Source organism: Corapipo altera, unplaced genomic scaffold (assembly GCF_003945725.1).
Source record: "Corapipo altera isolate COAL_440 unplaced genomic scaffold, ASM394572v1 23, whole genome shotgun sequence".
Classification (NCBI taxonomy): Eukaryota; Metazoa; Chordata; class Aves; order Passeriformes; family Pipridae; genus Corapipo; species Corapipo altera.
The window spans coordinates 18914738-18939076 of NW_020884878.1; the positions used below are offsets into that span (position 1 = coordinate 18914738).

At 43.8% G+C, this 24339-nt stretch overlaps 2 protein-coding genes across 4 annotated transcripts in view; both read left to right on the forward strand.

The window, feature by feature from the left end:
* The window catches only part of AREL1 (apoptosis resistant E3 ubiquitin protein ligase 1), a 25229-nt gene continuing 890 nt past the window's right edge, over positions 1 to 24339 (forward strand). Inside the window, exons 1-20 of one of the 3 annotated variants that reach the window (XR_003526796.1) lie at positions 1 to 72; positions 6991 to 7251; positions 8411 to 8470; positions 9124 to 9350; positions 10990 to 11227; positions 12173 to 12342; positions 12417 to 12597; positions 13301 to 13548; positions 15225 to 15302; positions 15807 to 15948; positions 16349 to 16470; positions 18423 to 18498; positions 18919 to 19028; positions 19553 to 19732; positions 19883 to 20008; positions 20205 to 20334; positions 20416 to 20474; positions 20601 to 20690; positions 21678 to 21853; positions 22041 to 24310. Coding sequence is in view for 2 of the 3 variants with exons in the window: in XM_027638300.1 (XP_027494101.1) it covers positions 7161 to 7251; positions 8411 to 8470; positions 9124 to 9350; positions 10990 to 11227; positions 12173 to 12342; positions 12417 to 12597; positions 13301 to 13548; positions 15225 to 15302; positions 15807 to 15948; positions 16349 to 16470; positions 18423 to 18498; positions 18919 to 19028; positions 19553 to 19732; positions 19883 to 20008; positions 20205 to 20334; positions 20416 to 20474; positions 20601 to 20690; positions 21678 to 21853; positions 22041 to 22143 (2607 nt within the window). In the remaining variant the exon portion in view is untranslated. Of the gene's footprint in view, positions 73 to 218; positions 239 to 6990; positions 7252 to 8410; positions 8471 to 9123; positions 9351 to 10989; positions 11228 to 12172; positions 12343 to 12416; positions 12598 to 13300; positions 13549 to 15224; positions 15303 to 15806; positions 15949 to 16348; positions 16471 to 18422; positions 18499 to 18918; positions 19029 to 19552; positions 19733 to 19882; positions 20009 to 20204; positions 20335 to 20415; positions 20475 to 20600; positions 20691 to 21677; positions 21854 to 22040; positions 24311 to 24339 lie in introns of those variants that run through there. The other 2 variants (XM_027638302.1, XM_027638300.1) reach the window with 2 other exon arrangements.
* Positions 23007 to 24339, forward strand: part of LTBP2 (latent transforming growth factor beta binding protein 2) — a 94315-nt gene continuing 92982 nt past the window's right edge. The window contains exon 1 of the mRNA XM_027638299.1: positions 23007 to 23070. Within this exon, the coding sequence (XP_027494100.1) occupies positions 23045 to 23070 (26 nt within the window). The 5' untranslated portion in view covers positions 23007 to 23044. The remainder of the gene's footprint in view (positions 23071 to 24339) is intronic.

Genomic DNA, 24339 nt, shown 5'->3' on the forward strand with positions numbered 1-24339 from the left:
CCGGCTGCCAGCGCCGGGCAGCGGCCGCGCGGGGCAGCGGGACCGGCGTCGCGGCCGCCGTCGGAGCCCAGGGTAACGGCGGGAGCGGCGCGTTCCCTCAGCCGCTACGGCCCCGGGCGCGGGGAGCGGGGCTCCCGGGGCGAGGGAGCTGCAGCCCAGCCTGGCCGCCCCGCCGCGACGGGCGTCCCCCAGGGGGTGGCGGCCCCGCTGCCGGCCCGGAGCGCCCGCGGGAGGCCTGGTACAGCCGCGGCGGGGGTCGCTCGGGGCTCCCGGCGGGCGGGAAGGGCCGGCTCTGCCTACCCCGCCGCGGCCTCGCCTTTTCGTTTCGGTGTAGCCTCGCCGCTTGCGCGGCGTTGCGGGTGCATCGGTGGCACGTCGGGTAGGGTGGGGGGACTTGCGCCTGTGGGAAGGCCGTGGGGTTTGGTGACCCCGCCGAGCCCACCTTGCACACCGATCTCTCTCCTTTCCCCATTCTCACTGTTTAGCACAGCCGGGAGGTTACGGAGGTCTTCAGCCCACTCACTTGAGCTTGCTGGACTGTTTTTTTTTTTTTTAAGAATTAATGTAGTGCTGGTTTTGCCACAGTCTAGCTCGTAGACTTCTTAATGAAAAGCAGTAGGCTGTCATTATCTTTAGATCTTACCTACATTTGTGACTAGAAATCTTAGCAAATGAGCATAATTTCAGCTGTGCTTTATGCAGCCGTAATAGTGTAGTCTGACCCAAAATGTTTTTTCTGCACGTGAAAGGAAATATTCTCTAAGTTCTTGGACTGGTCTGGAGCACCTGGTTTCTCATGCCCTTTGCGGGAAAGGGAGAGAGAAAGACCTTTCTCATTAAAACTTCTGGGATTAGTGAGAACTTGTAGCTTTTAGTATCTTCCAAATACAACCGGTTTTATCTGGTGTGCTGGTCAGAAAAAGCAGCCAATGAGGTACCACATGGGAATTTTTCCTGAAGCAGTGACCTGTGTAGAACTGTGACTGAGGCTCTGACAATGAGGAAGAAAATGAAGCTGAAAGAAGGGTGTTAGGGAAACCATAGCTGAGCTTTCTGCCTGGGTGATCATACCCTGCTTAATTGTTGGTTGAGGAAACCCAGTTGGTGGAGCTCCCATGATACTGCTTAAGTGACCCTAAATGGTTTGGGAAAGGAAATAATTGAGGAGGAAGGGGGTGATCTGTTTTTCCCACTGATATGTAGGGTTGCAGGTGGCTGAATGTTGTTCTGGCTTGGAAAGCAGATCTGGTACAAGATGAGGCTGGACTGAAAGTTGCCATCTGGCTGGCTTGCTGCATTTGAGGAGGACAGAAGGAGCTGACACTGCTGGTGGTGGTTCATTTGCAATGAAAAGTCTTTAGACTTAAGCAGTTGGCAGAAGTCTCCTTTTTTTTTCCCTGTTGCCACTGTTTTTTTAGCTTGTATGTAAATGAATATGACAAATTCCAGCCCTGATGAGAGAATGACTGTTTTGTGTAGACACTGGCCATTGATGTGGCTTTTGTTCTTGATAGCTGATACTGGATCCTGCGCTGACTTTTCAGTTTCCTGTGAATATATTTTAAACTTAAGGTCTCATGGGCATTCTTGTTTGTTGGCTTGTGCATGATTTACTTAGTGGGAGAAAATACTGTGCCTTTCACTAGAGAATAGTCATCTTGTGCATGGCATGAGATGGACATGCCATTGGTAGTGGACATTTGTGCCCATGGATTGAGAGGACATTCTGCACAGAGATAGTTCTCTTATCTTAGTTGGATGAAGTAGTATCAACCTGCAAAAAGGCTTTAAAACAAAATTAAAAGCATGTTGTTAAAAAACAGAGGAAAGGCAGTTAAATGTATCAATGCACCAAATAAAACCAAGAGGCATTATAGATTTCTTAGAATCTCAGTACATCAGTTCTTTATAGCATGCACCCAACTGGCTTTGTAGCTGTAGCCACATGAATGTGCCATTACTGTGTTACTGTTCCTTTTATATGTATGGCTACACTTGTGCTTCCTTCTGGAGCTTTGCGCTGTGTGCCTCTGACTTCACAGCAGCCATAACACAACAAAATGTATTCCCATTACTGGACTTCCTTTTCTTACTGACTTGAGAGAAGCAATGGTATGAATACTGTTTATTTTATGATTCCATGCTGTCTACCTTGATTATGCCAGTATTTCTTCTTGAGTCAAACCAAGGTGAACCTTTCCAAATCCCCATTTTTCCCGCAGGTGGTGGGAGACCATTGCTTCCTCTGTACTTGGATTAAGATTATTAAGACCTGGTGGACAATTCAGCATTTTTTTCTACCCAGCTATGATGGCATGTTCTATTGCTGATTTTCAGAATTTGTCTCCCGGATTGTTACCCAACAGTTCTTAGCACAGATACTGTTGCAGTTTACATCTGCATTCTGTTAAGTGAGTGACAATATGTCTTGGATACCAGCTACTTGCAACTAGATTCTTTACCTCAATGTATTCCAGCTGCAAGACCATCCTTAAAACTGCAAGCAGTGTGTAAACTAGAAGAAAGTTGATTGTCTGACAGCCACTTCATCTCTGGAGGTCACCGGACTTGGTGCCTTGTTTACCACTTCATGTGGGGGTAATAAATGAGAAGCTGCTGTGCTGATTAATGGAGATAACTAATTCCCTGTGTCCTCCAAGTTCAGAAATTCTGCAACCCAGATCACAAGACTCAGGCTCCAATTGACTTAAAAACCCTTGTAGCTGAAATGATGGATCTTTCTCTTTTTTACTTGAGCGAGCGCCTGTGTGACTTGTGGTTTGCTTTACAGAAGGAAAGGAGTTGCAGAGTCAGGCAGAAATAGCTTGGGTAGATGAATCTACAGGGCCAGCTTTGTGTTGATGTTTTTTTGGTGACATGAAAAATCTGGTTCTGTAAAATGCTGGAGGGAGATCTTGTAGATTCCTAAATATTGATAAGTTTCTGTGAAATTCCTCAGCTGTGTGGGGAGTAGCCACACACCTTTGACAGCCAGGCCAAGCTGAAGCAGGGTTTCAACCAGGCATTTGTAGGACATCTTGGATATGTACTGTAAAATAACTAAAATATCAAGAAATTTGCTAGGTTTATGATTCTTAATACACAGAGATTATTTATGGGTTTAGAAACCTAAAGCTTCATCTAGGAGGAGAATGAAAACTTATGGCCTGGGGACTGCAACACTGTTCACTAAGTAGAGGAAAGAGGAAAACAGCTGAGTGGGTGGGATTTTCCGTGAGATGTGGGTGAGGAAAAGACAGTGAAAGTCTAGCTGCTTCTGCAGTGCAGTCAGAGAGCTCTGCACAGACTCACTGGTTGGTTTTCATATGCATTAGAAAGCTTAGTGGAAGTGTGCGAAGGCAGCCAGATCTGTATGATTATTGGATGGAGGGAAATAAGAGACTTATGAAGAGGAGGGCAGATGAGGGGGGACTAAGAAGGAAGTGACAGCTGAGGTGGTGGTATGGCAGGCGGGAGGAGCACATCACTTACATCCCCAGAAGAGGGGACTGTCTTAACAGACAGCTGCTGTGCTGAGCCTGGGTCTTTTCATTCTCACTCCTTTATGTAATCTGTGTTCTGAATGAGTAGATACTGACTGTGTAAGGTCTGTGGTGTTTCTTCTGGCGTATGTCCTGGTTTTTGTGGGCTGCGTCAATCCTTGCTGTTAAATTTTAATTTCTTTTTATCTCAATCCTGACAGTAAACTGTAATTTAGTGAATAGTGCTGCTGAAACTGAAATCCCTTATGAGGATATTGGTTTCCTGAATACCTCAAACAACAACAGCAGGAAAAAAAAATATCCAGTTTGCTTTGTGGTCCAAGAACTTTCAAAGACTTTTTTTTCTAGCCTTGACCATAAATAGCCCTTTAAATCTGAGCAAAATCAGTCTGAGAATAGTGTATGGCATTTTGTTGGGTGTAAAGGCTTGAAGTGCTACCTGATCATAGACTGGTTTGGCTTGGAAGGGACCTTAAAGAACATCTAATTCCAACTCCCCTGGGCAGGGACATCTTTCACTAGATCAGGTTGCTCAAAGCCCCATCCAACCTCACCGTGAACACTTCCAAGGATGGGGCAGCAACAGCTTCTCTGGGCAACCTGATCCAGTGCCTCATCACTCATAGCGAAGAATTTCCTCCTTATTTCTTCCTAATCTAAACCTACCCTCTTTCAATCTGAAGCCATTCCACCTTGTCCTATCACTACATGCCCCTGTAAAAGTTCCTTTTCATCTTTCTAGTAGGCCACCTTTAGGTACTGGAAGGTGGTATAAGCTCTCTTCAGCCTTCTCTTCTGCAGGCTAAACAACCCCAGCTCTCTCAGCCTGTCTTCACAGGAGAGGTGGTCCAGCCCTCTGATCATCTTCATGGCCTTCCTCTGGACCTGCTACAACAGGTCCATGTCTTCCCTGTACTGAGGGCACCAGAATTGGACGTCGTTCTCCAGGTGCGATCTCATGGGAGCAGAGTAGAGGGGAGAGTCACCTCCCTTGACCTGCTGGTCACATTTCTTTTGATGTAGCCCAGGATATGGTTGGCTTTCCAGGCTGCAAGCATACATTGTCAGGTCATGGAATCATAGAATATCCTGACTTGAAAGGGACCCACAAGGATCATTGAGGTCCAACTCCTGGCCCTGCACAAGACAGCCCCAAGAGTCACACCATGTGCCTGAGAGTGTTGTCCAAACATTTCTTAAAGTCTGTCAGGCTTGGTATGGTGACCACTTCCCTGGGGAGCCTGTTCCAGTGCTCAAACACCCTCTGGGCTAAGAACCTTTTCCTAATATCCAGCCTAAACCTTCTCTGACACAGCTTCATTGCATTCCTTTAGGTCTTTCCTTTGGTCACCAGGGAGAAGAGATCAGTGCCTGCACCTCCACTTCCCCTTGTGAGGAAATTGTAGGCTGTGATGAGGTCTCCCCTCAGTCTCCTCCAGGCTGAACAGACCAAATGACCTCAGCCATTTCTCATACAACTTCCCCTCCAGACCCTTCACCTGGGTGGCATCTTCATACCTTTGTTTGTATGCTCTCTAATAACTTTATGTCCTTCTTATATTGTGGCACCCAAAATTGCACACAATACTCAAGGTGAGGCCCCCCCAGTGCAGAGCAGAGCGGGACAATCACCTCCCTTGACCGGCTGACGATGCTTTGCCTGATGTCCCTCAGGACACGATTGGCCCTCCTGGCTGCCAGGGCACTGCTGACTCATATTCAGCTTGGCATCAATTGGGACCTTCAGGTCCATTTACGTGATCCTGCTCTCCAGCACCTCATTCCCCAGTCTGTATGAACATCGAGGGCTGCCCATCCCAGGTTCAGAATCCGGCACTTGTCTTTCTTAAAGTTCCTGCTCTTGGTGATTGCCCAGCCCTAGGTCACATTGAGCTTCTCATCAATCAAAATCCACAAGTTCTTCTCCTCTGGTCTGCTCTCAATCCGTTCTCCATCCAGCCTGTATTTGTGTTTGGGATTGCCCAGACTCACGTGCAGGATCTCGCACTTGGCCATGCTGAACTTCATGGGGTTCACACAGGTCTACCTCTACCTCTCAAGCCTGTCAAGGTCACTCTGGATGGCAACTCTCAAGCTTGTTGACTGCACCACACAACTTGATATCATCAGCAAACTTGCTGAGGGTGGACTCAATCCCACTGTCCATGTCAGTGACAAAGATGTTAAACAGCCCTAGTCCCAATACTGACATCTGAGGATTGCCATCTGTCACTGGTCTCCACTTGGACATTGAGCCATTGAACACAACTCTTTGAGTGCAACCATCCATCCAATTCCTTATGCACCAAGTGGTCCACCCATCAAATCCATGTCTCTCCAGTTTAGAGACAAGGATGTTGTGCAGGACAGTGTCAAATGAAAGACCAGGTAGGTAGCGTCAGTTGCTCTTCCCTCATCCACCATTGCTGTAACCTTGCCATAGAAGGCTACCAATTTTTCAGGCATGATTTGCTTTTAGTGAAGCTGTGTTGGCTGTCACCAGTCACCTCCTTATTTTCCATACGCCTTAGCACAGTTTCCAGGATCCTTGATCTTGCCAAGCACTGAGGTGAGACCGACTAGCCTACAGTTCCCAGGGTCTTCTTTTTTTCTGTTTTTAAAAATGGAGGTTGTGTTTTCCCTTGTGCAGTCAGTAGGAACTTCATCAGTCTGCCCTGACTTCTCAAATATGATGGGTAGTGGCTTAGCAAGTTCTGCCAGTAACCTCAGGATTTGCAGCTACATCTCGTCAGGTCCCATGAGCTTGTGCACCTTCAGGTTCCTTAGATGTTCTCAAACCTGATCTTCTTGTACAGTGGGCAGTTCTTCATTCTCTCAGTCCCTGCCTTTGTCATCTGTAACTTGAGTGATGTGGCTGGAGCACTTGCTGGGGAAGACTGAGGCAAAAAATTGTCGAGTACCTCAGTCTTCTCATTGTCCTGGGTAACCAAGTCTCCTGTTTCCTTCTGGAGAAGGCACACATTCTCCCTAGTCTTCCTTTATCACCAGTGTACCTATAGAAGGTTTTCATGTTGCCCTTGACATCCCTGTCCAGGTTTAGTTCTGTCAGGGCTTTAGCTTTTCTAACCCAATCCCTGGCTGCTGAGACAATCTCTCTGTATTCCTCCTAAGCTACCAGTCCTTGCTTCCATCCTTAATGCTCCTCATGAATAGCATTCAGGTTCTTAGCTGCTCCGTGAAACCCATGAGCACGATGAAACCTATGGAGACAAGGATGTGTTTTGTTGAATCTTGAACGTGATTGTTTGAGGGGGTCATATAATGAAATTAGATTATGACAGATGGAGGTTGAGGATAGGGCGAAGCCTTGCACCTCATCAAGAAGGATACCTTCATAGCGCCTCTCACAGATTTCATGTCTAGTTGTGCTCTTGCGTCCTACACCTCTCACGTGTTTCTGCTTGCAAGATTTATCCACAACAGTAGAGAGATCTAACTTTTCTCTCTCCTTTTTTTACTTTTCCAGGGAAGGTAGCAAATCGCAGGCTAAAGGGAACGGCACTCCAGGACAACTCTTTTCCACAAAGAGGAAGAAACTGTTGTGCTCGGGTCCTTACCTTTCAGCAGTGATTCTGTGATGCAAGTTCCAAGAGTTCCTCTTTCTGTGATAATGTTCTCTATGGCCTCTTTTTGCTGATGTTTGTCACAGTTTTGGGCATAAAGAGAAAGGATGCTGAAGAATGGGTACCCTCCTTACGGCTTTTAGAACATGGGCACTTGTGTAAAGGTATGTGATTGCTCTTTGGTTGGAGGGATGGACTGTCTGCTGAGGCCAGCAAAGGGGATTTGCAGGGCTAGAAAGTCATGGCTATTGTTGAAGAGAAATACCTCATTTAAGCTTTCTGCATGCTGATGTCCGTTGTTGCTGCTGTTGAGATGACTGATCAATAACTCCCCTTTTGTGTTTGTTTAGAAGAAAAAAGCTTGAATACACAATGTAGCTTCTCACTAACTGAGTGGTGACATGGTGAGCTATATTGTATGCATTACTGTATGCCAAATCCTTTGTCTAATTGCCACACATGTTCCTTGTTGCTGCTCTTTTTCCATCTGTCAGCTATGTCTTATCAACCAAACAGCATGTTGTTGTTCTGGGTGTGGTCTTTTTACTACATGTTTGTTTAGCAGTCCCCTCAGTGAGAACTTGATTCTAGGTTGGTGTCTCTAAAAATTGGTGTAATCTTAATGGTGTACAAACCCAAAGTTTTAGCTTTCGTGTTGATCAGTGAGAGTTTCAGCTGAGAGGCTCCACTTTGCAGAAGCGAGTAGGAAAATACAGATTAACTGTTTTCCAATTGCATTAATACGTTCTATAGTGGACTTACACGGCAAAAAGTGGATTCAGCTCTGCCCTAGAAGGATTTTGTTTGTTCTGAATAAATTAGGATGGTCTTGTCCACAACTCTTTTATTCCATAGCTTTTTCTTCTAAGGTTGCTGGTTGAGGGTCAGCTTCTATCTGTTTTGGTGGTGGTTCTGTGATGTGCTTTCATATCAGACTAGAAGTTAACTTTGTGACTTGGAAGTAGGTGTGAGAGTTTGGATGAGTGGCTTTTGGCCACTGCTGTTGAAGCTGGTGATCCTGCAAAACGTAGCTCCTTACTGCAGTACTCAGAGCCCACTCTCACTGTTTTTAGAGGATAGTATGTTGTTCTTCTTATAGAGCCCTGAATCTGATTTGGAATCTGTGACAGAGGGAGAACTGTTACTGTAGCATGCTGTGCTGTTTGCATATTTCACAGTCTTATGGAATAATGCTTTAGAGATGTCCTTGGACAGGAAGACAGATATCAACAGGCATTTTTTCTGAGGGATCACAGATTAAATTTAGGCCAGTGTATGTGAGGAAGAGTCACTGGACTGGACTTGGCCTATTTTGTGTTCTAGATGCAGCTGTGATCCTCGGCTGTGTGTCTCACCGAAGGGACCTGATGTTTTACATTATTGGTAAGTGAAGGAAAGGCTGCCACTGTATTTGTTGACCTCAGTAGGCTTTAGGTGAGTTTCTTCAAAGCCTTTGATTTAATGTTAGTTCAGAGTCTACGTAACAAACATGAAATTACTGTCACCGCACACTGTGCTCTCCACCTGGCAGACTTGCCTCTCCACCATTCTTGTTCCTAAAGTCCTTTCATTGACCTGATTCCTGAGCCATTCCCTTACTTTTTCTTTCAAGAACTGGTGGAGAGTTGTTGCCTCTGTGATGCCTCTTAATCCATTCTTAATGTGATGTGCAGGGGTTGTATGGTTTTATGACTGTTTCCCTTAAAAGAATCTCTGTAGTTCTAATTTGCCACTCAAATGGAATTCCATGCTTCTGTTGGGATGGCTGCTAACCTTACCTGAGACTCTGTACCATCTTTACCTATTTCCTTTATTTGCAGTCATTTGCAGAGTTTTAAGCAACTTGGTATTCTCTAACCTTACTTGTAGCATAACACAAACCATAAATGTTCATGCAATAGCTTCTGCCTTAAACACCTAATTTGCAGTTGAGTAGAATGTCATTAACAAAAGGCATCTTGGGCTGATGCAGAGGGGATTTTAGTGCCTGACTCAGCCATGCTGCTGCAACCACCTTTGTTCTCTCCTTGCTGCAGGTGGGATCACAGTATTTGTTGTAGCTTTCTTCTTCACCATTAAGTTCCTGTTTGAGCTTGCCGCACGTATAGTCAGCTTCCTTCAGCATGAGGACCGGGAACGCCGAGGGGAGCGAACTATTTATGACTACGTGCGAGGCAACTATTTGGATCCCCGGTCCTGCAAAATCTCCTGGGATTGGAAGGACCCCTATGAGGTGGGCCATAGCATGGCCTTCCGAGTGCATGTAAGGCAATATTTCTGTTTCCATTTCCATGCAGCTTTGTGGGTAGGAACAGAGGTCTGAGTTAGGGATGGGCTCTTCAAATGTTTTTTTTGGGGGGGGCTAAGCCAGATATAAGTTAGGAGTAGGAAAACTATCTGTTTATGCCTTTTGCCCCATTAATGTGTTGCAGAAATCTGTAAGTGCATATTTCAGGCTTGCACTTCTTAAAAGTCTTATATCTCTCTCTCTAGAATCCTCTGAAGAGCCAGAGGAGATGAGGCTTGCCCTAACTACTGCTTCCTTTACTGGGAAGTGAGTGGGCTGAGCCTTGCCTTTAACAGACTCGGTGCTATCTTTTGGTTGTGCAGCTGAAGTTGAGAGCGTGGGAATGGGCATTTTACCAACCCAAAAGCAGTAAGGCTTCATGGCCACTCCCCATTCCTCCAAAATGGAATGTTTTTCTGTCTGACCTGGAAAAGCCTGCCAAGAACTCTTGTTTCCCTACAATCCCTAAAGCCCAAGTCTAGGGGAATGGGACAAGTACACAAATAAGATGGGTGAGGAGCCTAAACACAGAGAGTTTGGAGCTATGTGGAGAAAGTTTGAACAGGTTTTGCTGGGCTTGTGTGCCCATCTTTCCGTCCCATCTTCCCCATCCAGGAGGGTATCAAAATAAGAAGAAAGGTTCAGCTAGGTTGCTATACCCATCCCTCTTGGGAAGGTGACGAAAACCCTTCTGCTTGATGGTGAGTGAGAAATTCTAACTTCAGGTCAGGCAGTGAAAAATTGCTGAGGGGAAAGGGACTTGTTCTGTACCTGCTCTTTGAATTTATTCTCTTCACCTTACTGACACTCACTCATGGCAGCTCCAGCAATGTGCCCTTCCACTTCATGCTTGTTTCCCATTTGCTTAGCCCTTTATTCATCAACAGTAGCTGTTGCATATGCTGGTTTCTCTCACTGACAGTCAAGATGCAAAATACTTCAGGGCCTACAACCTCCCTTACTTACAAATAGGGAATATTAGTACCTTTTTGCTGTCTGCAGGCTGATTGCAGATGGCAGGGAGGCTCTGGCCTACAAGCTGCTGGCTCTTGAAGAGCCATGTGTAGGGTTTAAAAGGTGTAATTCTTTACTTGTAAGGAAGTATTGGTCGAGGTATGTTACCTTTTGAAATTGTCCGGCAGATCAATTCTGTGATTGAACAGTCTGTGATCTTATCTAACACATTGTTTTTGTGCTGATGCTTCTTAGCAGTAAAGACTGGGTCAGCTCCTTAGGTCAGCATCTTTTTTACACTATTTTCTATAACAAATTGGTGAGAGCTTTTCCAGAGCTTAGCTATATAAATGAACAAGATCTGCTGGCTTTACTTTTTTCCTTTCGATAGTGGGTTCTCTTGATTTCTGCTCTGATTTTGCACTAGCAGTGCAGACAGGAAATGCCTGGAGTCATGTTCTTTTCAGGGCACACATTTGAACCCCAGCACAAAAGACAGTGCTCTGTTCATTTTGGAGAACACAGCCAGTGTGACAAAGTTGTCTATTAATTATTTTTCATTTGCTGAGCTGGGGTTCTTTCCCTTCCCTAAGGCAACTTGCTTTCTCTTCCTCTGTGCACTGCATATTTTTGTTGACCTGGACTTCTGTTTCCCATGCAGTTATTCTATAAAAATGGGCAACCCTTCCCTGCTCACCAGCCTGTGGGGCTGCGTGTTCACATCTGCCATATGGAGTTAGCAATTGATATTCCTGTAACCCAGGAAGTTCTTCAGGAGCCCAATTCCAATGTGGTGAAAGTGGCCTTCACTGTGCGCAGAGCTGGAGGATACGCGATTACTGTAAAACTCGGTGGCTTGAATGTGGCCTACAGCCCCTACTACAAGGTGTTCCAGCCAGGTAAGGTCTAAGTGGCCCTCTAATGATTCAGAGTAGATTTGGAGGTGTTGCAGGCAGTTAGGTAAATGTGTTTCCAGCTAAAACAGGTAGGTGACAGGGAAAAAGTTACCTTTCACCATTTACCTCCTGCCACATGTAGATCCTAGCAATAGCCCCATGAGTAAAACATACTTGTGACTACCAGTACCTGGCAAAACAGAAACTGCCTTACAGAAAAGTCATTAATGCTGCTTACAATCCCTAACCACTTGTGTCATGTTCTCTGTTTTGTAGTAACTTCTTCATAATCCATCTAGTAGTCAGAGAATGCCTTTTGTGAAAGTACTGAATTATTTGTATCTGAATTGGAAATGCTGTCATGATTTAACTCTGTCTCCTTTGAATACCTCACTCTATCCCTTTAAGCTCATGGAGCAGTTGATACCTTTGATTATACACTTCTTTAAAAACATTTCCTTTTTATCTGTATTAAATTTGTTTTCTACTACTTTTGGTTTTTTGACTCCAGTTGACATCTTTCATGTTTCATGTACATGTTCATTGAAAGGACCTCTATTCCACTGCACTGTGAATAGATACACGTTGCTAAGATATCTTTGCTAAGGAAGCTCTGGTTTAATTCAAATACGCTTCAGGCTAAAGTTTGTTTGGTAAGCTGCATTTGTATGTACAGTGGGAGAAACTTCCTGAGCTGAAGGTTAGAATGGTGGAAAAGACTAGTAACTGGGTTTGTTTTATTAGTATTAAGTTTCTGATCCAAGACAAATACTATGCACTACACCATATATTTCAGTGCTCAGATACTCTGTTTTGAATATCAGAGAATCAAATATGTTTAGATTTGATCCGTTTTCAAGGGTATTGTGCCCCTAGTTGCTTTTGTTTTGCTTTTTGTAGCTTTGCCTTGGAATTTGTTTCACTCTAAATTGTTGTTGTCTGCTTCAGGAATGGTGGTTCCCTCCAAAACCAAAATTGTTTGCCATTTCTCCACTCTGGTGCTGACCTGTGGGCAGCAGCACACTCTGCAGATAGCTCCCAGAGATGAGTACGACAATCCCACCAGCAACTCTGTGTCACTGATAGATGAGCACAATTACAGCCTCTCCATCCATGAGGTGAGTGCAACCTCCTCCCTTACTGCTTGACTCCAGGTGAGCTAGAGAGCTCAATTTATTTGTTTTCTGTTTAGCTGGGTCCTCAAGAAGAAGAGAGCTCTGATGTGGTGTTTGAGAAGTCTGTGGTGTCTAATCGGCAGACTTGCGAGGTGCTCTTTCGACTCACCTTGCACTCTAGGGGGTGTTTCCATGCCTGCATCTCCTACCAGAACCAGCCCATAAGCAATGGTGATTTTGACATCATTGTTCTAAGCGGTGAGTCAAGACTTACTCAGTATTCATTCTCCGGGTGTCCTCTTACAACGTGCTTTGCACACTCATGTAGCACAGCTAGTAGTGGCTTCCCTGCAGGCTGACCATGCTTAATTGCTAAAGGAAAGCACATTAGTTTAAAAATGCTAAGATAAATGAATTTGTTGCTTAACAAGGAAGATCTCTGAGGGTTGATACTCTCTGAGCCATCAGCAGTTAAAAGCAAGTGTTTTTCTTCTATTTCAGGAGATTTACCTCTGAAATAGGCAATTTTTATTGCTTGCTAGTAGTTGGCATCTGAGCCACTCATGTATTGTATGTTAATTTATATGGATGAACAACACTGCATGTAACCTATGTGGGATTTTGTTTTATGATGTTATAATTTCTTCAGGAGTGAGCCAGATTTCAATGTGGCTGTCAAGTGGCTATGCCTTCAGGCTGGTGCTCTGAGAGAGAGGTTCTGTATGCCTTTTTTCTTTAACCAGTCACTATCTGAAACCATGACAGACAAACTGCCATCATGAAATCTTCTCATACCACTCCTGGGTTCTCTTTATTAAAGTTTCACTTTACCAGGTTTTGCTTTGGATATATAGCCTTTTCTTTAGAATCATAGTCACTGATTTGGTGCTAGCCTGTGTATTCTTTTTCATTCTGTTCTCCATTAGTATTTACACAACTCTTTCATATCTATTTCCCTCAGAGAATGAAAAGAACATTGTAGAACGCAATGTGTCCACCTCAGGTGTCAGTATTTATTTTGAAGCCTACCTTTATGATGCTCCTAGTTATACCAACACTCAGTGGCAACTTCCACCAATGCACCTGAGCTCCTCCCAGCGCCGTCCTTCTACTGCAATTGAGGATGAAGATGAAGATTCTCCTTCTGACAGCCAGACGCCTGAGAAAGTGAAAAAGCCTAAAAAAGTGTACTGCTATGTGTCACCTAAGGTAGGTATCATAAAGTTACTGCTATTGAGTGCACGTTTAAAGTACGCTGCAACTGAAGCATTTCTCGTGCTCTGTATCTTAACTCCAGATTTAGGTGCCTCAGATTTAGTTAAAAAAGGCTTGCCCAAGGCAAACATGGAGCACATGACTAAGAATAATGTGAAAATGCATTTTGAAATTTTAGGACTGTGTCTTTCTAGGTCTGATCCAAAGTCTACTGGGAATTTTCTCATTGATTGTTCAATAGGTATTCTGTTTGCCTTTCCTTTGTTCTGGTCAGGTCAGACCTCCAATTCCTATTCTCAGTTTCTGATACCTATAAACTCGAACTTAACAGAATCTTACCTTCTCAGATTTTATGTCTTTGTCCTGTTTCTGGAATGTTACACTGAAAAGGAAAAAAAAGTGGTTTGAGGACAAAAGGTAATTTTATAAGTAGAAGAAACAGGATTCAAGCAAGTCAAGAGAAACTAAGGATTCTCTTATAGTAACACTATGTTAACAGTAACTATTACGCTTTATTATTGCCTAAGAACATTTGGAAACTAGAAAGAAAATTCCTTTAAATCTACTAACGAATTCAAATTCACTTTGTTAATCTACCTATTCAAATGCATTCTAAGAAAAGCAGTGGTTAATATAAAACTGAAAGACTAATGCAGGAATTGCTTTTCTGGCAAAGGGAGAAAGAGGGCTGCGAAACATTTATAGGATGGAGTGTGCTGCTAGACATTTCTGAATTTCTGATGCATGTGGCTGTAAGAACTGTCTTTGGGAATGAATGCTGTGTCCTCATGAGGTCAGCATCCTTTCGTCCTTGGTGTATCATTTTGGACTTTCTTACTCTTTTCTACTTGGTAAAGCAGATCACCAGAAGTGGGTACTGTTGCAAGCTCCCTTGAGGTGCCAAAGTTGTTAATGTGATTGATGCTTTTGTAATGGCTCCCTGGATATCTCTATATAAATAGAAACAGTGGAAAACTGTTACTATGCTGTTATTTCTTTTAAGAGGTTGTTGTTCACATTTGGTTTGTTTCTGGAGAAATGCTACTTGTCAGTTTTTCCAGTTATTGCAACTAGAACAGGCTTGTGCAGGAAATGGTTTTGTTTTGTATAAAGATGCTAAAATTTCATCTTAACTTGCTCTCCAGAAGACAGCAGTTCCACAGTTAGTTATTTGTTCTGGCAGAAATACATTGTGAGAAGAAACTTCTGCAAATCTTGTGAATTTAGCAAGTGCTTTCTAAAAGATGATTGAAATGATTGTGAAAATTTGGGATTAATATTAGTAGTCTGTTAGCGTGACTTTTACCAAAACCTTTTTGTCGGTGCCTTACAGTCATGTCCTGAATTCAGCTTCTCAAGCGTACTTAAGATTACTATCCAATTAGACTGGTGATGTTCTACTGAACACAATGGCTTACTGCTGTAAAATCTGTGTCATGCTGGCATCCCACATGCGTCATTAATGCACACAGTGAAGTCTTACTGACAAGTTGCTTACAGTTCTGTGGAGCGTTAAAGACTCATATATTGTGCCAAATGTTGCAGACACCTGTCCCTGGGGTTGAAGGGAGGTCTAGCCTTATGGAACTGTCCTGTGCCTCATATGTTTCAGGGACAATCCTTAACAGATGTGTGACATTTAACATTTTCTTTTCCTTATGGTTACTCAGCAATTCTCAGTGAAAGAATTTTACCTGAAGATCATTCCATGGCGCCTTTTCACCTTTAGAGTGTGTCCTGGCACAAAGGTGAGCCTCTTTCCATGTATGTGCCACGGCACCCTCCATGTTGTTAGCTTGTCGTCCTTATGAATGATGGTCTTTTTTTTTCTTTTGGAGAGAAGGGCTTCCACCCACAGAACAACATTTTATGGCATAAAATTCAACTCTCTAATTCCCTCCCAGTGCCCAAGTTTTGCTAATATTTGTGAATAGAAGGCAGTCTTATTGCTGCTTTCTGCCTTTTATCCCAATGCTAGGCAAGATCTTGATTCCTTGCATTTTTCATTTTATTTTCCTCATAACCTTGCTAAAATGCTGTGATTGTGTCCACTGAAGCCCTTACGCTAGTGTGTGAAGTTTGAAGCAGCCTCCTAACTGGAGTCTTCATGCTTGAAATAGTGTTCCTGTTAACTGCATACGCATGGGTGAGCAGAAAAAGTCTTAGAGCACAGCTGATGTTGCTCTGTCTACTGAACATACTGTGCCTTCTGCATGATGGGTTTACCTTTTCTTGCATCTTTTTGCTGCTAGTTTTCATACCTTGGTCCTGATCCTGTGCACAAATTACTGACACTGGTGGTGGATGATGGGATCCAACCCCCTGTGGAGCTCAGCTGCAAGGAGAGGAACATCTTGGCAGCCACTTTCATTCGTGCTCTGCATAAAAACATAGGTAAAGGGGCAGTGAGGTGGGTACAGTAGTCAGGAAGTTAGCACTTGAGTCTGCTGGTTTCCCTGGGGAATAAAGATTGCCAGCACTGAATAACTTCCAATGAGAACTGTGATTCCTGGAGTCTCATGCTCTGTTCCTGTTGGTGCTTCCAGTGAATGTACTTTGGCAGCTGTTCCTTTTCAGCTCAGCTTCTCTGTCAGGCTCTTTGAAAGAGCACCTGTGGGTATGAATATCAGCAAGACTAACTGCAAACTGCCTTGAGAGTTCTGTCTCCAAACCTTGCTGTAATAAATGCACCTTTGGGCTGTTAAGCTGACCTGTGCAGCTAATCTTAGGAATGCTGTCTAGATGTTTGAGGTGCTGACAGCTCAGGCCTGACTCAAATTGTCACTATTCTCAGGAGGCTCTGAAACCTTCCAAGACAAAGTGAACTTCTTTCAGCGAGAGCTACGTCAGGTGCACATGAAAAGACCTCATTCGAAGGTCACGCTGAAGGTCAGCCGTCACTGTCTGCTGGAGTCGGTGAGTGTATAAGTCACTTTACTTAACTTGAGTGCTTCCTCCATCCTTTTCCTTCTGCTTGGTGCCTAAGGAAATTCAAACTGGAATGTGCTAGGGCAGTCATACTAAAAATGATTAGTCCTTCTGTTTCAAGGCAGATGCCAGCAGATAGCTTTCCAAAGATGAAAAAAAGAAAAAAAAATCCCAAGTAGCTCCTCTGTGTTCTGGTTTGTTATTAGGTGGAATGCTGTATTCCTTCTCTACAGGTAGCAAGATCTGATTGATTTCTTAAGCAGTTAGGCAACTTCAACTCTGATAAATTTTTAAGGAACTTGTCACAGAATAAATCAAGCCTTGAGAGATGTCTAGGGTAAATTATAGCCACAAGCTGTGCCAGGGGACAGATTGGACATCAGGAGGAATTTCTTCGTAAAAAGAGTTGTTGAACATTGCAATGGACTGCTCAGGGAGGTTATGTAGTTGCCATCCTTGAAAGTGTTCAACTGGACATGGCACTTAGTGCCATGGTCTAATTGACAAGGTGGTTATCAGTCAAAGGTTAGACTCAATGATCTTAGAGGTCTTTTCCAATCTGAATATTTCTGTGATTCTGTAAATGGATGCAGAGACTGTCTACCTGGACCAGGTTTGGGAGCATAACACAAAGTCCTGAGTCATTATCTACTGTTTTCCTGGCACAGAGCCATTCAGTGAGATAAGGTGTCAAGTCAGGTGTTACTGAGCTGCATGCATAAAACTCTTGCACCAACAGGCTACTAGTAGTGGTTCAGAGTGAGGATGAAGTATTTTGTTGAGTCCTTGAGTTAAGTCTTCACCAATTCTGACCTGAGCTGTTGCGTTTCCAAAATGGAACTTAGTCATTCATATAATATGGTTCTTAAATGACATTCTCAGTACTGTGTATGCAGGGAAGGCAGTTGTCCTGACTTATTGTTTCCACATGTGTCTCATAACAGTAATGTTATAAAGATGGAAAAGAACATTTCTGGGGCAAGCAGGAGTGGCTGGGATTTCCCTTGATTTACACTCAGTAAATCTGTGTTTTGGAATATTTTCTGCATGTACCAGCTTGCAGTGTTTATGAGATTATGTTTCAGTTAATAGCTTGCTACAAAATTACTTCATTTCTAAACAGCATTTTCGTGACTGTTTTGTCCTATTATATTGGAAATTCCTGCACTATCTTGAGCATTGGTGTTAGAGCCTAGTAAGACAAAATAAATCCAATGCCATAATAATAATAATAATAATAATAATAATAATAATAATAATAATAAATATAAGCTTTAGAGACCAAGGTTGATAGGCACAATGAATGTCACCAATGTGTTTAGCCCAGAGTTGTGACTAGCATGATGTTCTACCCTATTTGAAGATAAGCTAAGCCAAAAGTACCCGTATGACTGAGGACTGCCGTGTAGCTTTTTAAATTTTCTTTAATTGGAATCTGGAATTGGGGCACAGGAAGTTCTAGACACTTGAGATATTTTATTACTTTTTTGCATCGTGACTTGCTCTAAGTATGAACTCAGTGATTCTTTTCAAGCTATTTTCTGGTGCTCTTTGAAACAATCCTATTTTAAATCTAACTCGTGGGCTGAGAGTGCTTTTCAGAAATTGCTCCTTCCCACAGGCATTTTAATACTTTAAACAATACTGTACTGCAGCCTTGAGAAGGATAATTCTATGCTGAGACCTCACACTGTTCTAAGATGAACTGTATTTTATATAGATAATGTGTCTCAGAAAATGAGGAATTTGCTTCTGTGGCTTTGGACAAATAAGAATTAGACCTTAGGCATTCTAATTCTCACTTTTATATTTTAGAGTACTAGACTACTTATTGGTTTTTTGTGTTGCTTAAATTGCCCAGTCATATGTGCAGGACTGAATATTGGTTATGGGGTGCCAAGCAGTAATGGCTGCTGCTATTTTATTTTTCTTTTTTTCAGTCTTTTAAAGCAACACGAAATTTTTCTGTTTCTGACTGGAGCAAAAACTTTGAAGTGATTTTTCAGGATGAAGAAGGTGAGTTATGCTATGAATATATATGAGGAGGAAGCAAAAGGAATGATGGTGCAGTAGTTTTAATCTGAAATGCTGTTTTCTTTTAATATGTCCATCCTTTGTGGCTTTTCAGCTCTTTCACTTTCTTACAGATGTTAGTGAATTATTCTGCTGGTGCTATTCTATACCTACTCACATAGGGACCTGAGGCCTTATGTATAACTCCACCCCTCACCCCCTAAAAAACCCACAAATTAACAAAAAAACCCAACTAGGACTAGGTTTGGGAGCAGAACCTAGAGTTCTGTAGTCCCTGTCTACTGCCTTTTTGCTAGGTAGCTGTTCACTGTGATGAACTCTCGTGTCAGGTAATACTGAGCAGCACGCAAGAAACTCTTGAATTGATGACCCATGGATGACCAAGCTTGTTTTATCTTGTAGCTCTGGACTGGGGAGGTCCACGCAGAGAGTGGTTTGAGCTCATTTGTAAGGCATTATTTGATACCACCAATCAACTGTTTACCCGCTTTAGTGATAACAACCAGGCCTTGGTGAGTCTGCAGTTCCTGTGCCAAATGCACAGAAATGTGAGCACTGACATGCTTATGGTTAAACAATGCTGCTATTAAATTGTATGGAACCTTACCCATTCTTTAGCTTGCTTGTATAGTCACTTCTAGTGCCTTTCTCAAAGCTTTGCTTAATGATCTCAACCCATTGAAATGTCAAAGAACTGGCTGGATGAACATTAGAGGGTGGACAGTCAGCAGGGAAGGCTGGATTTTTGGGCAAGAGGAGGTGGCATCAGAGTGTCTAGAGGTTCTGTTGGTTCTGAATGTTTCAGAATCCATTTCTGCTCTCATATAGCTTCTTGCTTGTGCATGTGAAACATTTTGTATTCTTCCTAGGCAGGCTCAGGCATTTTATTTCTGTTGCTTGGCTTTGAGGACATTACAATAAAGCTCCTTGGACAGACTGAGAGATGCCATGACTTGAACTGGTCCCATATTTGCTATTTGTGCTAGTCGGACTGGATACCGATACTTGGATATTTAATTTTGCTTCCTCTCTGCAGGTGCATCCAAATCCAGGGCGTCCCACATATTTACGACTCAAAGTGTATGAATTTGCAGGCCGCCTGGTAGGAAAGTGTCTTTATGAGTCATCTCTGGGAGGTGCTTACAAACAACTGGTTCGAGCTCGCTTCACCCGATCCTTCCTGGCTCAGATCATAGGACTTCGTATGCATTACAAGGTAAAGGTTCCCAGCCTTGTCTGAAGCCTGTGTTGGTCTGGGGAGAGGTTGAATGCTGGTGTAGTAGCAGACCCAGAGTCCTGGTTAGCAAAGTATGAGGGTTTTTTTGTTCTTCCCTCCATGTCTCTGCTTTCTTATTCTTTCACACAGTATTTTGAAACGGATGACCCAGAATTCTATAAATCCAAAGTGTGTTTTATACTGAACAATGATGTGAGTGAGATGGATCTGGTCTTTGCTGAAGAGAAGTATAGCAAAACAGGACAGCTGGAGAAGGTGAGGAAGGCAGTTCCTGAAGGTGGGACAGTTTAACCCCTAATGCCTGCAGTAATGGGGACCAAGAACTCTGCTACATGCCCCAGAAAATTGAGCTTACTCAGGGCAGTAGCTCCTTCCTTGTTTTTTTTTCTAGCTGGGCATTCAGGTTTGGGGAATGCTGCTGATCACACGTTAAGTGTTCTCCTGTTTTCAGGTGGTAGAACTGGTGGCAGGAGGGGCTCAAGTACCAGTGACAAACGAAAACAAAATCTTGTATCTAAATCTGCTTGCGCAGTACAGGCTGGCCAATCAGGTTAGAGAGGAGGTGGATCACTTCCTGAAAGGTAACATGCTGCCTGCTCCCTGCTCCTCTCTGCCTTTATGTCCCAGGGCATAGCACATGCTGCTCTTCTCTTCTCTTCCAGGTCTTAACGAATTAGTTCCTGAGAACCTGCTGGCTATTTTTGATGAGAATGAGCTTGAGGTAATTGCTGCCTTCCTAAGCATCTCTACCTTTACTTCCCCATTTTAAATGTTCATAACTTGCACAGTAGCTGTTGCCTTGTTTCCTTGGCTCCTGGCTTTCTGACTTCAGTCTCTTACCTTTCAGTTGCTTATGTGCGGTACTGGAGATATCAGTGTCTGTGACTTCAAGGCACATGCTGTAGTGGTGGGAGGATCTTGGCACTTCCGTGAGAAGGTAAGTGAAAGGGTTCCTCTCTTCTACTTGTTGAAACCAGTTATCCCAACTACAGCAGAAGATAAACTGGGAACAGATGTTTTGGTTGGAATTTAGGATTTCAGAAGGACAAACTGAGCAATTCAGGGGTCAGATAGGACTGCACACATTATGAAATAATGTTTCTCCCTAGAGTGATCCTTCAGCTTGGCTGACTAGGGGTGATGCTTAATCAGATACCAGCAAGTAACAACCATCAGCAGTGGTCTCTTTAAAAAAAATTCAACAAAGCACTAAAGAACAGTTCAGCCGGGAATCAGGACGAGTTGGTGGGAATTATTGCTACTGAAGATGTTCATGGTGATATACTTATATCTAAGAGATGCTTGAAAAACATGTTTGCAGCCCACATGTAGTGTTTGGAATTCAGTGCTGTGATGAAGACTACTGATGTAGTAGCTTAAATTTGTACCCTCTGATGGTTCCCATCCCTCCCTGCATTTCCCAATGAGAGGGTTATGGGAATAGTAGCAGCTTCATTTAGAAAAATAATGGAAGCTGCCAAAACACCCAAGACGAAGATAGAATGGGATTACAAGTTTCTGTCTGTAAACACTGGATGGTTCCATCTTTCTGCAGAAGTACCAGACAATGTGAAAAAACATAGACTAGCATAGTGCAAGAAGCAAATGACTTTTCTGCATTGTAAACCTATCTCATTGCCTATGCAGGTATTTCTAAAAATCTCTGTGGGGAGAGCAGAAGCAGAAGCAGCCTTTCTTTTTTAAGGGAAAGGATTGGTGGGAGATAGGAGCATGGGACATCTCTTAACTGATTAGAAACTATGTAATACTTGCCTCTATGTGTCACTCTGGTAAAACAAAACAATTCTAACTATTAGTAGAGTGCTTGCTTGCAAGGGCAATTGACTGATCTTCTTGCAAGTTGCTAATGTGCTTACTTAATTTCCTTGGCTGACCTGTCTTTATGTTCTCTGTTTCTTAACAGGTCATGAGGTGGTTTTGGACTGTGGTGTCCAGTTTCACACAGGAAGAGCTGGCCAGGCTTTTGCAGTTCACAACTGGTTCCTCCCAACTGCCCCCAGGAGGGTTTGCTGCACTCTGTCCATCTTTCCAGATCATTGCAGCTCCAACTCACAGTACTTTGCCGACAGCCCACACTTGGCAAGTATCCTGGGGTGGTAGGACTTTCTGCATTGTGCTTTTTGGAGCAACACCAGCCAGTTGTGGTGGGCAAGCAGTGTATGTCATGTAATGTATTTGATGCTTGTGTCAACCCATCTAAAAGCAGCTGATGGGGATGGTTCCCTCTCAGATCTAGTCTGAATGGAATTTTTCTTTTGTTTTACAGTTTTAACCAGCTGTGCCTCCCTACTTATGACTCCTATGAAGAAGTGCACAGGATGCTGCAGCTAGCTATCAGCGAGGGTTGTGAGGGTTTTGGCATGCTGTGATTTCCCCTTTCCAGGAGACCACTTAGCCTCTTGGCTCTTCGTGGCAAGACCCAGGTTCAGTCCTCTGCTTGTTCTCCTTCCCTTCATACGGGCAATGGAGGCAGAGCAAAGACTCTATGTAAAGGAATTTGTCATTCAGAAGATGTCATGTGGCCTTTCTGTATCCCAAATATGTCATCAAGAGCTCATCTTTTCCCTTTTCCTCATTCTCCATTTGGTTCAATGTGAAACAGCAAAAGGACTACAGTGCATTCATCAAGGAGATATTGCACTTGATTTCCATGTACCCTGTACACCCCTCCTTCTGTGGGAAGATGAAGTTCATAAGCAGAAGTTACAGGGAGGTGCAGGAGATCTGCTGAGCTGCCTTTATCGTAGCTCTCTAGGAGGAAGAGGGAAGACCAGCATGGAGCTCTGCTGGAAATCTGGCTCATGGGAAGCCTTAGTAACTTCCCATGTCTTGGCTCAACTCCCCCAGTGATGCTCCCTGATAGTTCATCTCACTGTGACTGGTAAGGAGTGTACAGTTGTCCATTCTTTCAGCGCCTGACCCAAAAGGGTTTCTGGTTCTCCTTCTCCGTCTTGCTCTGGATGCTGCTGTCATGTGCGCCACAGAGAAAAATGGGCAGTATCCACTGGAGGGAGTAACCCAAAGGGGAGAACAGTCTCATCGGAGCACACATGCTGGCCCTGACAGCGATCCTGTACTACCTCCACCAGGGTCCAGCAGCAGAAGCTGGTAATGAGCCTCTGCAAATGAACTGGAAGAGGAGTTTCTCCTCCAATGAATGTTTCTGACAGTTGATGTTGCACAGGAAGCTGTTCCATGCCCTTGCCTTCTGTTCCCTTCCTCAGGAGAGAGAGTATGGGCATGAGTGTGATCCCTCAATGCTGAGCACCAATGCCTATCCCACATTCACCTTCAGGGTATGTATGTTATGTAATAACAGTGACAGATCAATAAGCAGCTAGAGTGTGCACTGGGCTTGCATTTGTTGTTGGGGTGATGGTACTGGGCAGAACATGGTACCTCTTCTCCAGAATCCCACAGTGTCTTGGCTTCTACCTCTATCATGCAGCAGCCTGAGGCTTCTCTTTTTCTACTGCATTTCAGAGTGTCCAGAGAGTTGTTGGTGCCTGGAGAGCAGCTAAATTTCTGTCCTTCCATTCTTCTTTCTTTCTTCTTCAACCCTTTCCTCCTGTTCCATTCAGCGCTGTTGGCTTTCCAGCACAAAATGCTAACTAGAACTTCACTCAAGTGATCACTCAACAGCCTGCACCCACCATTGTCTGGCTTGGGGGAGGAGTGGGCAGACCAGCATGAGAAGTAAGTTTATGATTGGGGTCTGTTGTAGTTGGCAGTCCATTCAGCCCTTCCCAGGGGAATAAAGGGAATCTTGATGAGTTCTTCAGTGAAGCAAAACTCAAGTTTTTTGTTTTCAGCAGTCCCTTAGATGGTTCAAGTCAAAGGCATACAGGAGTCAAAGTTGAAGAAATCTGCATCGCTAATACCTGCAATGTGAGCTTTCACTGGATTATGGATTTGCTGGATTTCTTCCAGAATGGAGTTTCAGAGTGGCATGCCAAGCTAATTTTAGAACACCCTATTGGATAAAAAGTCACATCATCCTCTTCAGTCCCCTTCTGCTATCTTCAGGCCGATCCAATGAGACTTGTGCACAGTATGGATCTTTTAAGTTAACTGTCTGTGCTTTTCAAGTGTGGCTTAGTCGAATTGACTGGGAACTTGGGGGAAATATTCTATATCGAGAAAATGTTTTTAAGACAGCATCTGAGTCATTCTTGGGCTGTTACTTCTGTACAGAAAAAAAATAAGCCATTTTGGTGCCAAAAAGCAGTCAGCTGAACATGGAGACTACTCAGGGGGATTTCTTTGCCTTGTGAATTTATTCCCTCACTGGCACTGAGGTGCTGCGAGGCTGCCAGCTTGAGAGTTGCCACTCTTGTGCTCTGACAGATCACGTTAATAGTGGCTGTTCTCCCTTTTTTAATGCAGGCTGCATACTGCAAAGTTCTGACCTCCTTTGGATGGAGAGTATGGTACCATTTTATTTACACTGCAGATGACTTCCATGGTCAGTAGAGTTACAGAGCCCTGTGTTTTCCAAGACACCACTTCACTGCTTTCTCCAGGGACCGAGAGGAAGTGGCAGTGCTCAGCTTAACTCCAGTTTG